At 46.0% G+C, this 11,437-nt stretch overlaps 1 protein-coding gene across 1 annotated transcript; it reads left to right on the top strand.

The window, feature by feature from the left end:
- Positions 1 to 3,499: 3,499 nt before the first annotated feature.
- Positions 3,500 to 11,208, top strand: EPGN (epithelial mitogen). Its single transcript, XM_053361845.1, has 4 exons — positions 3,500 to 4,136; positions 7,813 to 7,933; positions 8,174 to 8,326; positions 10,696 to 11,208. Exons 1-4 carry the CDS (start codon positions 4,130 to 4,132, stop codon positions 10,730 to 10,732), a joined length of 318 nt encoding a protein of 105 aa, XP_053217820.1. The 5' UTR covers positions 3,500 to 4,129; the 3' UTR covers positions 10,733 to 11,208.
- The last annotated feature ends 229 nt before the right edge of the window (positions 11,209 to 11,437 follow it).

Raw genomic sequence — 11,437 nt, forward strand, 5'->3', positions numbered from 1 at the left:
CCTGACCTTCCAAATGATGATGATGATTTATTTATCATTTATACCCTGCCCATCTGGCTGGGTTTCCCCTGCCACTCTGGGCGACTCCCAACAGAATATTAAAAACAAAATAAAACATCAAACATTAAAAACTTCCCTAAAAAGGGTTGCCTTCAGATGTCTTCCAAAAGTCAGATACAGTGGTACCTCAGGTTAAGTACTTAATTCGTTCCGGAAGTCCATACTGAAACTGTTCTTAACCTGAAACACCATTTTAGCTAATGGGGCCTCCCGCTGCTGCTGTGCCGCCGGAGCACGATTTCTGTTCTCATCCTGAAGCAAAGTTCTTAACCTGAGGTACTATTTCTGGGTTAGCAGAGTCTGTAACCTGAAGCTTATATAACCTGAAGCGTTTGTAACCCGATGTACCACCGTAGTTGTTTATCTCCTTGACATCTGAAAGGACGGTGTTCCACAGGGCGGGTACCACCACCGAGAAGGCCCTCTGCCTGGTTCCCTGCAACCTCACTTCTCAAAGGGAGGGAACTGCCAGAAGGCCCTCAGAGCTGGACCTCAGTGTCTGGGCAGAACAATGGTGGTGGAGATGCTCCTTCAGGTATTCTCCTCAACCATCTGAGGCAGGGGTGTCTTAATTTGTGGCCCCACAAATGATGCTGGATTGCAATTCCAACCCGCATAGTGATTAATGAAGAGACAGATGTAATAATGGTCAGTACAGTAAGTGTTTACAATGTGGAAGATAATAGCTGTGTCAAGGTTATTTGTGATGACACTTGCACAAAATGAGCAATTGCCAGTATCGGAACAAGTATAATGATATACGAAGCCATCATACTTCCACACATGATTTGCTAGGTTCTGATTCCACTGCCTCCCACAGGAATTCCTGAAAATTGACATCAATAGATTTTATTGCAATAGCCGTGTGGCCATAGCATAATATACATAGAAATAACAACATAAAATGGGGGTGGGGAAGTAAAGGTAGATATCGTCCTGGGCAAATACTTACAGGGAAAAAAGAAGAAGAAGAAAAAAGAGATAACAGAAGCGACAAGGGATTTAAAACATCGAGTGACCGATAATACAAAAACAAAAAGACAAAAAACTGCTGAGGGTGGAGGAGGATCGTTAAAGGGGTCCTTCAGCTCCTCAGATTTGTCCTAGCTCCATTGACCTTGTACAATAAAGCTACTTGGAACTTCGTTCGATTGTGCAGCGTAACGACTGCAGCTGTGGTGTTAAAAAAGAAGTTAGTGCCGCTTTCCTCTTCATCACACTGAGCAGGAAGTTAGCTGTCATCTCGGTAATCCAACAATCAGAATCCTGCAAAAAAAGGGACACTATCCAAGGCTGGATTGGGAGATGAAGCTTGTTCATGAGAGGAGTTAAAAACCGAGATCTATGGAACATGTAATGCTCTTCTGTCCCAACTGGACAGATGAAAGATGAAAATTGACATCTATCAATGTGCTTAAAAAAAATATTTTTTTTATTTATACCCTGCCCACCTGGCTGGGTTTCCCCAGCCACTCTGGGTGGCTTACAGCACATTAAAAATTGTGAAACATTAGACATATAAAATTTCCTGATACAGTGGTACCTCGGTTTTCGAGTGTAATCCGTTCCGGAAGACCGTTTGACTTCCAAAACATTCGAAAACCAAGGTGTTGAGGGCGGTCTGCAAATTTAATGGAGAAAATTGAAAAAAACTCAGCAGAAGCCACTCAATTTCCGAGGCGCGTTTGAAAACGGAAGCATTCACTTCCAGGTTTTCTGCGTTTGAAAACCAAAACTTCGGCTTTTGAGATGTTTGAAAACCGAGGTACCACTATACAATTGTACAAAAGATACAATTTCCCAACATGGTGGAAATTAATGCCAGTATGTCACATGCTGCTGACTGAACGCACTGCATTTGACTGCAAAGGAAGGAGCAGTATAACCGAAGTAAGCTATGGTGTGAGTCTGGCTAAAATCAGGAGATAAAAATGTGTGCAAAAGTGAAATGAGAAACCACTTCCAGTTTCATTTGCCTTTCAGGAAAATGTTAAAAATAGTACATAATCCATTTGGAGAGCAAGATCCCCCAGATACGGATACTGCTTTGGGCAGAAAAATTAAAAATACAGCAAAATCCCCCAACCAAAATGGGCGGACCCAGCACCTAAGAGGCTTTCAAAAAGCTTGGATTTAATTATGTCACTGAACATGCTTGAGCAGAAAACACTGAGCTGTATCTCAGTTAACCTGCATATTCCATTTTTCAGGATGCAAGGTGCCTTAGAAGTACAGTCGTACCTCGGAAGTCGGACAGAATCCGTTCCGGAAGTCCGTTTGACTTCCAAAACGTTTGACTTACAAAGCGCGGCTTTTGATTGGCTGCAGGAAGCTCCTGCAGCCAATCGGAAGCCCCGTCGGACGTTAGGCTTCCAAAAGAACGTTCAATTCAAGAACTCTGGAATTTACTGTGTCATAAAACTTCAAATGGCAGGCTTGGACAACAGCCTGGACTGAAGATAAGAGTGAGCCAGGAAAAAGCTGTGCTGACAAACTGTGAAGGGAATACACACACACATACAAATCCAAAAAGCAGGGGAGTCAATAAGGGTCAGTTGGGGGGAGTGAGAACTCCCGGGCAGGTGTGGTGGGGGTGGCAGAAACACAGAAGCCGAAGGGGCAGCATACCTCCAACATTCCTCAGTTGAAAATGTCTGTCTTGTTATCTGAGGAATGTTGGAGAGTGTGAAATTTCAGCAGTTCTCAAAGCTTAATCTGCTAAAAAGGTAAAGGACCCCTGACAGTTAAGTCCAGTCACGAACGACTCTGGGGTTGCAGCGCTCATCTCGCTTTACTGGCTGAGGGAGCTGACGTTTGTCCGCAGACAGTTTTTCCAGGTCATGTGTCCAGCATGACTAAGCAGCTTCTGGCGAATCAGAGCAGCGCATGGAAACACCGTTTACCTTCCCGCTGGAGCGGTACCTATTTATCCACTTGCACTTTGATGTGCTTTCGAACTGCTAGGTTGGCAGGAGCAGGGACCGAGCAACAGGAGCTCATCCCGTCGTGGGGATTCAAACCACCGACATTCCAATTGGCAAGCCCAAGGCTCAGTGGTTTACACCACAGCGCCACTCACGTCCCCTTAATCTGGTAAGGTAAAGGTAAAGGGACCCCCTGACCATTAGGTCCAGTCGTGAACGACTCTGGGGTTGTGGCGCTCATCTTGCTTTAATGGCCGATGGATCCGGTGTACAGCTTCCGGGTCATGTGGCTGGCATGACCAAGCCGCTTCTGGCGAAACCAGAGCAGCGCATGGAAACGTCGTTTACCTTCCCGCCGGAGTGGTACCTATTTATCTACTTGCACTTTGATGTGCTTTCAAACTGCTAGGTTGGCAGGAGCAGGGACCGAGCAACGGGAGCTCACACCGTCACGGGGATTCAAAGTACTGACCTTCTGATCGGCAAGCCCTAGGCTCAGTGGTTTAACGCACAGCGCCCCCTGCGTCCCCTTAATCTGGTAGTGCGGCACAATTTGGCTTTTGACAATATTTCTGCAAATTATCCTCCTTTAATCCTTTGCAGACAAAATGGAGATTGCAGAATGCACACAAATATACATTTTCTACAAAAGATACACAAAACTTTTGATTCCTGAGTCTGCGACTAAAATTTCTAAAAGTTAGGAATTGGTTACAGCAAATGTCACGGCGCTGTCCCTTGGATCGCTCCCTCTCTCGTGAGCAACTGGATCACAAACGTGTGTCTGGCTTGTTCTATATGTGCACATCCAGCAAAGTCAGTTTTGCACCTTCGTTCTCCTATCACAAAGCACGTTTTCCCCTCAAGCAGTGTCCTTGAATGCACAACGATGGCCGCAGGTAACAGGAAGCTGGTGCTTTAAAAAGAAATCCCACCTGATCCCTTTGCAAGATAGCGGCTTCCTAAATCAATGTCTAGGCGCTCTGGGGCTTCGCTCCTGTTGCCAGATGCACAATTCTCTTCAGTTGCAAAGAACAGAAGACGGCAATTTGTGCTCTATAAATGTGTGAGAGGCAAAAGAACACAAACAGAAAGAACAGAAATATTTGGAAAGAAGAACAGGGGAAAAGAGCCCACAAGCACGGATGACTGGTATGACCTTTGAGTTTTACAGAGACAGGAATAAAGATTGCTAAAAGGTTCTAAAATACATGATTTTTTTATTAAACCAGGGTGGAAAACTCTTACTGGTTTTGTTTGAAGTTTTGTTGATTAATTAGTGAGAGAGTAAATTTCTGTTGAGCCTGTTGAAGGGCACATCTTTATTTTTAAAGCCATTTTGGTGTTGATGTGTTACTGTAGTAGGAAAGAAATATACCAAATATCCTTTTCTTTTCTAATAATGCGGTAGCTCTTTCTTATTAAATTCCAAGTTCTCTTACATGCCGTTCAGTATTTCAAAAACACACCTGCATTCTAGTTTTGCTCATGGGCAAAGGTAATTTACAACCAGGCTGAAATCGGATGCCTGCTTGCCTGGGAGCAAGTCCCCTTGAACTCTGTGGGACTTACTTCTGAGCAGACATGCAAATATTTAAAAAATGGGTGATTCGCTAAAAAAAAAAAAAATGAGGATATTTTCCAGTAGTTTAAATGGAATTAAGTAATGTATCACTTTCCCCACTACATTTTGGGATAATCATTTATGATTTAAGTGAGAATTTTCTTTCTTTCTTTCTTTCTTTCTTTCTTTCTTTCTTTCTTTCTTTCTTTCTTTCTTTCTAGAATCCGTATAGTCCAAAGGCATGTTAAGTGTGTACCAGCATGTTTGTCCATCCTTTTACAGGAACCTGTCTGATGAGGAAGGTATTGCAATTAACATTCTAGACAGTCCATCAAAGGACTTTCAAATATCCCCCCCCCCCTTTCAAATATTTTCCTTTCAAATATTTTCCAAAGCAATTCATCATCATCATGGGTTAAAAAGCTAAAGGTAAAGGGACCCCTGACCATTAGGTCCAGTCGTGACTGACTCTGGGGTTGCGGTGCTCATCTCGCTTTATTGGCTGAGGGAGCCGGTGTACAGCTTCCGGGTCATGTGGCCAGCATGACTAAGCCGCTTCTGGCGAACCAGAGCAGTGCACGGAAACACCGTTTACCTTCCCACTGGAGCGGTACCTATTTATCTACTTGCACTTTGAGGTGCTTTTGAACTGCTAGGTTGGCAGGAGCAGGGACCGAGCACCGGGAGCTCACCCCGTCACGGGGATTCGAACTGCCAACCTTCTTATCGGCAAGTCCTAGGCTCTGTGGTTTAACCCACAGCGCCACCCGCGTCATCATGGGTTACATCAAAACAAATACCGAATCATTTAAATTAGCAGGAGTTCATTTCATTTCAAAAAGGATGTTTGGACAAATGAAATCTCTGCAACTTTCTGTCTCAAGTTACCTGCTGCTTGAGTTATACCGTGATGATGTCGCTGTCACGGCAAAAATGGCCGCTCTTTCTTTAATGTGAATAAAGCTGGGTCAGCATGACTCAGCGGCTTGCAGCAGGTTGTATATATATAGTGAGAAATGTTAGTTTGTTGCTGAGGCTGGTGTTTGGGTTGGTTGGTGGGTTAGTGCTGGTGTGTATATTTATTCAGTCGTGTTTTGCACAAAGACTTTTAAGAATAAAACTCTGCAAGGATATTCTCGTGGACTCTTTTTGTGCCGACAAGGAGATTGAGGAGACAAAGGGAGGTCAGAACCCTTTCCTTCTTTTTTTTTGCTTTTTACAAACACTGACAATCGCTGGGTAAAGTGATGGCTGTTGTCACATGGTCACCCCTCTAGTTTCCTCAAACACAGCTGGAGAAGCAGCAAGGGCAGCTGGTGCTTTGAAGCCGCTTAATCAAGAAGACACGTAGAATCATAGAATTGGAAGGGACCCGAGGGTCATCTAGACCAACCCCCTGCAAAGCAGGAGTCTCAGCTAAAGCATCCATGGCAAATGGCCGTACAACCTCTGTTTAAAAACCTCCAAGGAATTAAGAGTCCATCACCTTTTGTGGGAATCTGTTCCGCTGCCGAACAGCTCTTACTGTCAAAAAATTTGGACGAATGTTTCGTCTTGGACTACTGCAATGCGCTCTACGTGGGGCTACCTTTGAAGGTGACCCAGAAACTACAACTAATCCAGAATGCGGCAGCTAGACTGGGGACTGGGGGTGGCCGCCAAGACCACATAACACAGGTCTTGAAATACCTCCATTGGCTCCCAGTACATTTCCGAGCACAATTCAAAGTGTTGGTGCTGACCTTTAAAGCCCTAAACGGCCTCGGTCCAGTGTACCTGAAGGAGCGTCTCCACTCCCATCGTTCTGCCCAGACACTGAGGTCCAGCGCTGAGGGCCTTCTAGCGGTTCCCTTACTGAGAGAAGTGAGGTGACAGGGAACCAGGCAGAGGGCCTTCTAGGTGGTGGCACCCGCCCTGTGGAACGCCCTCCCATCAGATGTCAAAGAGATAAACAACTACCTGACATTCATAAGCCATCTGAAGGCAGCCCTGTTCAGGGAAGTTTTTAATGTGTGACATTTTAATGTATTTTTAATCTTTGTTGGAAGCCGCCCAGAGTGGCTGGGGAAAGTCAGCCAGATGGGCGGGGTACAAATTATTATTATTATTATTATTATTATTATTATTATTATTATTATTATTACAGTCGGAATCTCCTTTCCTGTAACGTGAAGCCATTGGTTCAAGTCCTACCCTCCAGAGCAGGAGAAAACAAGCATGCTCCCTCTTCCATGTGACAGGTCTTAAGAGTTTTGAAGATGCCTATCGTATCTTCTCTCAGTCTCCTCTTTTCCAGGCTAAACATTCCCAGCTCCTTCAAGTGCTCCTCGTAAGGCTTAGTTTCCAGACCCTTGATCATCCTGGTTGCCCTCCTCTGCACACCTTCCAGCTTGTCAACATCCTTCTTAAATTGTGGTGCCCAGAACTGGACACAGGATTCCAGGTGTGGTCTGACCAAGGCAGAATAAAGTGGGACTTCCCTTGATCTGGGACGCGGGTGGCGCTGTGGGTTAAACCACAGAGCCTAGGACTTGCCGGTCGGTGGTTCGAATCCCCGTGATGGGGCGAGCTCCCGTTGTTCGGTCCCTGCTCCTGCCAACCTAGCAGTTCGAAAGCATGTCAAAGTGCAAGTAGATAAATAGGTACCACTCCAGCGGGAAGGTAAACGGCATTTCCGTGCGCTGCTCTGGTTCGCCAGAAGTGGCTTAGTCATGCTGGCCACATGACCTGGAAGCTGTACGCCGGCTCCCTCGGCCAATAAAGCGAGATGAGAGCCGCAACCCCAGAGTCGGCCACGACTGGACCTATTGGTCAGGGGTCCCTTTACCCTTTACCTTTACCTCTCTTGATCTGGACACTAGACTTCTGTTGCTGCAGCCTAGAATAGCTTTTTTTTGCTGCTACATCGCACTGTTGGCTCATGTTAAACTTGTTGCCCACCAGATCCCTAGATCCTTTTCACATCTACGGCAAGCTGCAGGTCTCTGTTCTTATTTATCCTCTTTGTGCACAAGCAGAATGCTGGAATTTTCCCCAAAATAATACAGATGCGAACTCCTTTAAGTTCTGTTTCTGTGGAGGATTTAAAATGCAATGTTTCACATGCAAAAGTGTATCAGGCTGGCTTTATTTAACAACCTCTCTCGTAGGCAAGAGTTAACGAAGAAGAAATAAATGCCCTGTGCCCCAGACATTTCAAGGTAACACAATATTCTGGACATTTATTGTCCATGTTAATTTTTCTTATCTATTCCTCCCTTCCAGCAGGACATCTGGCCAGTTCTACGTATCAGGAAAACATACAATCCTGTCTTGAAGATCAACACAGCTATTGTATTAATGGTATCTGCATATTTAATAAGGAACTACAGGTGCCCACCTGCAGGTAAACAAGTATACAAAATAAAACAAAATAAAAATTTATTATTATTATTATTAGTTGTGCAGCAATTTCGATGTTATGATGTACCTGAAAAAGCTCTTTTGGGGCACAGGACTGCAGAAGCCATCTTGATGAGTGATTTGGCTATTAATTGATGCCCCTTTGGTTATGACTACTGCAAGCTAGGTTTTATCTTCCAGGCAGCCTTTCCTTAGGAATTTTATTATATTTTCCCCACTCTAGGTGCCTCGCAGGTTACAGTGGCGAGAGATGTGAACATTTGATGTTGAACTCCCACGCGCAGGACCCTTATGACCATTACATTGCTGTCGGGATTGGGGCTGGAATATTGCTAATAGGTATTTTTGCTGCCATCTACTGCTGCCTAAGAAAAAGGTACGAAAGAGAAGACAATAGTATTTGTCTTGCCTGTTGCATTTTGTAGGGGATGTTCCACCGGTGGTGCGGATGTGTCTTGTTTTTGGGTGTACAGTTCCAGTTCCCTTATCCAGCGCTCTTTTTCTATAAAAATGTTTAGGGGCACTCTCATTTTGACTCAAGAAAACCACCATTTTATAGTTCAAATCGGGGGAAATAAATACAGTAAATGGACAAAAGTACAAAGATTCACATAAATATATCCATAATAATAATAATAATAATAATAATAATAATAATAAATTTTATTTCTATCCCGCCCTCCCCAGCCGAAGCCGGGCTCAGGGTGGCTAAGAACAATAAAACAATACAAAAGTACAACACAAACAACACTCTAAAATCATTCATTATAAAATTAATTAAATTCAAGCCACTGGCCACCATTGGGCCAGAGCTCCGCGAAGATTGCCGAGGGAGAGAGTCAGGCTGTGCCCTGGCCAAAGGCCTGGCGGAACAGCTCTGTCTTGCAGGCCCTGCGGAAAGATGTCAAGTCCCGCAGGGCCCTAGTCTCTTGTGACAGAGTGTTCCACCAGATCAGAGCCACAGCCAAAAAAGCCCTGGCTCTAGTTGAGGCCAGCCTAACTTCTCTGTGGCCTGGGACCTTCAAGATGTTTTTATTTGAAGACCGTAAGTTTCTCTGTGGGGCATACCAGGAGAGGCGGTCCCGTAGGTACGAGGGTCCTAGGCCGTATAGGGCTTTAAAGGTTAAAACCAGCACCTTAAACCTGATCCTGTACTCCACCGGGAGCCAGTGCAGTTGATATAGCACCGGATGAATGTGATCTCGCAGCGAAGACCCCGTAAGGAGTCTCGCTGCAGCATTCTGCACCCGCTGGAGTTTCTGGGTCAGTCTTAAGGGCAGCCCCACGTAGAGCGAGTTACAATAATCCAGTCTGGAGGTGACCGTCGCGTGGATCACAGTGGCTAGGTCAGGGCGAGAGAGGTAAGGAGCCAACTGCTTAGCTTGGCGGAGATGGAAAAACGCCGCCTTTGTTATAGCTGCAATCTGCGCCTCCATGGAAAGGGAGGTGTCGAAGATTACACTCAAACTCTTAACGGACGGTGCTGGCACTAATTGCGCCCCCGCAAGAGATGGGAGTTGCCCCCCCAATCCCATATCGTCCCGTCCCAGCCACAGGACCTCTGTCTTCGAAGGATTTAGCTTCAACCGGCTCCCACGTAACCATCCAGCCACAGCTGGATAACTGACTGGATAACTGACACAGGCCAGAAATAGGCTGATCCATCCATTCCTAGTTTGGGGAGGCAGGCAGTTAGGTGTGTCATGATGACACTTGCACCGACATTGCAAGTTGGAAAAGGATTCTCAGAAAACAGATAAGCTTTCTGTGTACGCTTCCCAGGACTGCTTTGTACACTGAGTCGCTTCCATATGAGAGCCAGCTTGGTGTAGTGGTTAAGAGCTGTAGACTCTTAACCGGAAATCACTTGTGCGCATGCCCAGAGGCCAAAAATTACTTCTGCGCAGGAGCGATTTTCAGTATCTGGGCATGTGCAGAAGTGATTTCCGGCGCCGCATACATGTGCAGATGCAATTTTCGGCGTTGCGCTGCGCCGGTCTGGCCCACGGATTATCTCTGTGGGAGTGATCCAGCCCATGGCTGGTAAGCCTTGCTGACCCCTGCACTAGTACATTTACTGCAAAACATGACCTCCTTTTTACTAAACTTTTCTGGTACTTTGACGATGTTACCCGATGACAATGCATTGCAAACTCTTCTTGCCAGCGTTCCATGTACAGTGGTACCTCGGGTTACAGACACTTCAGGTTACAGACTCCGCTAACCCAGAAATAGTACATCGGGTTAAGAACTTTGCTTCAGGATGAGAACAGAAATCGCACGGCAGCATAGCAGCAGCAGCAGCAGCAGCAGCGGGAGGCTCCATTAGCTAAAGTGGTGCTTCAGGTTAAGAACAGTTTCAGGTTAAGAACGGACCTCCGGAACAAATTAAGTACGTAACTGTTATATACTGAAGTTCTCATCCTGGGCCAGCAGGGGGATACTGTAGATAGTTTTCACTCAGGTCCACATATGCAAATAAGGGATTGAAAGTGACGTTCAGTGATTGGATAGTTACAGAAAATGGCTACTGTTGCGTTCAAGTGGAGCTCTATATAAGCAGGCTGGCTGAACACTTCAGTTCAGTTCTGTTCTGGCCTGTGAATAAACAAGCTGTTTGAAGAATCGTTGTGTCATCTGATATGTTCACCCACAACTTAACAGTAACCAGAGGTACCACTGTAATCAGAAATGACTGCAGGGGCCTAGATCTCAATTCCATTCATGCTACCTTTTCTTCCCTAGGTACAGAAAGACCACACTCCTACAAAGTCTGCCGTGAGGAGACAGCACTGTGAAGGTCTTCTGGGTGGTGTATGAGTTTCCTGATGAACTAGGTGTGGTGGCCAAAGAAAACCAGAGTCGGCAAAAGACTTTGCAGGCTGCTAGCTGCAAGGACCCTTCTCGCCTGCCTTGTCCTTAGCTTCTGAGCAGAACGCTACAGAGGCCTTGCACCATGGACCAGGCGAAATATGTGCTCTCTCCTCCCGATTGCCACTGTTGATCTATGTGGTTCAATGTTGTCCCCTCCGAGTGGTAGTTTTCTGCAGAGTCTTGGGTCTCTTTTTTTGCATCTAGAGATGTGGGGGACTGAATTTGGCTTGCCGATTGGAAGGTCGGTGGTTCAAATCCCCGCGACGGGGTGAGCTCCCGTTGCTGTGTCCCAGCTCCTGCCAACCTAGCAGTTCGAAAGCACACCAGTGCAAATAGATAAATAGGTACCGCTGCAGCGGGAAGGTAAACGGTGTTTCCACGCGCTCTGGTTTCCATCATGGTGTCCATAAATAACAACACTTTGGAGCTCCCGAGCCTCAAGGAGGTTAGATTGGTCTCATCTAGGGCCAGGGCCTTTTCAGCACTGCCCCCGACTTGGTGGAACGCTCTAACACAAGAGACCAGGGCCCTGTGGGATTTGACATTTTTCTGCAGGGCCTGCAAGAAGGAGCTGTTCTGCCTGGCCTCCGGCTTGGACTCACTCTGACCCCTT

The sequence above is a fragment of the Podarcis raffonei genome, chromosome 13 (assembly GCF_027172205.1).
Source record: "Podarcis raffonei isolate rPodRaf1 chromosome 13, rPodRaf1.pri, whole genome shotgun sequence".
Lineage (NCBI taxonomy): Eukaryota > Metazoa > Chordata > Lepidosauria > Squamata > Lacertidae > Podarcis > Podarcis raffonei.

What these genes read in the sequence shown, in the direction of transcription:
- EPGN (XM_053361845.1), top strand. An exon ending in CTACAGGTGCCCACCTGCAG is followed by an intron (nt 7,934 to 8,173) that starts GTAAACAAGTAT and finishes TCCCCACTCTAG; the next exon opens with GTGCCTCGCAGGTTACAGTG. An exon ending in TACTGCTGCCTAAGAAAAAG is followed by an intron (nt 8,327 to 10,695) that starts GTACGAAAGAGA and finishes TTTCTTCCCTAG; the next exon opens with GTACAGAAAGACCACACTCC.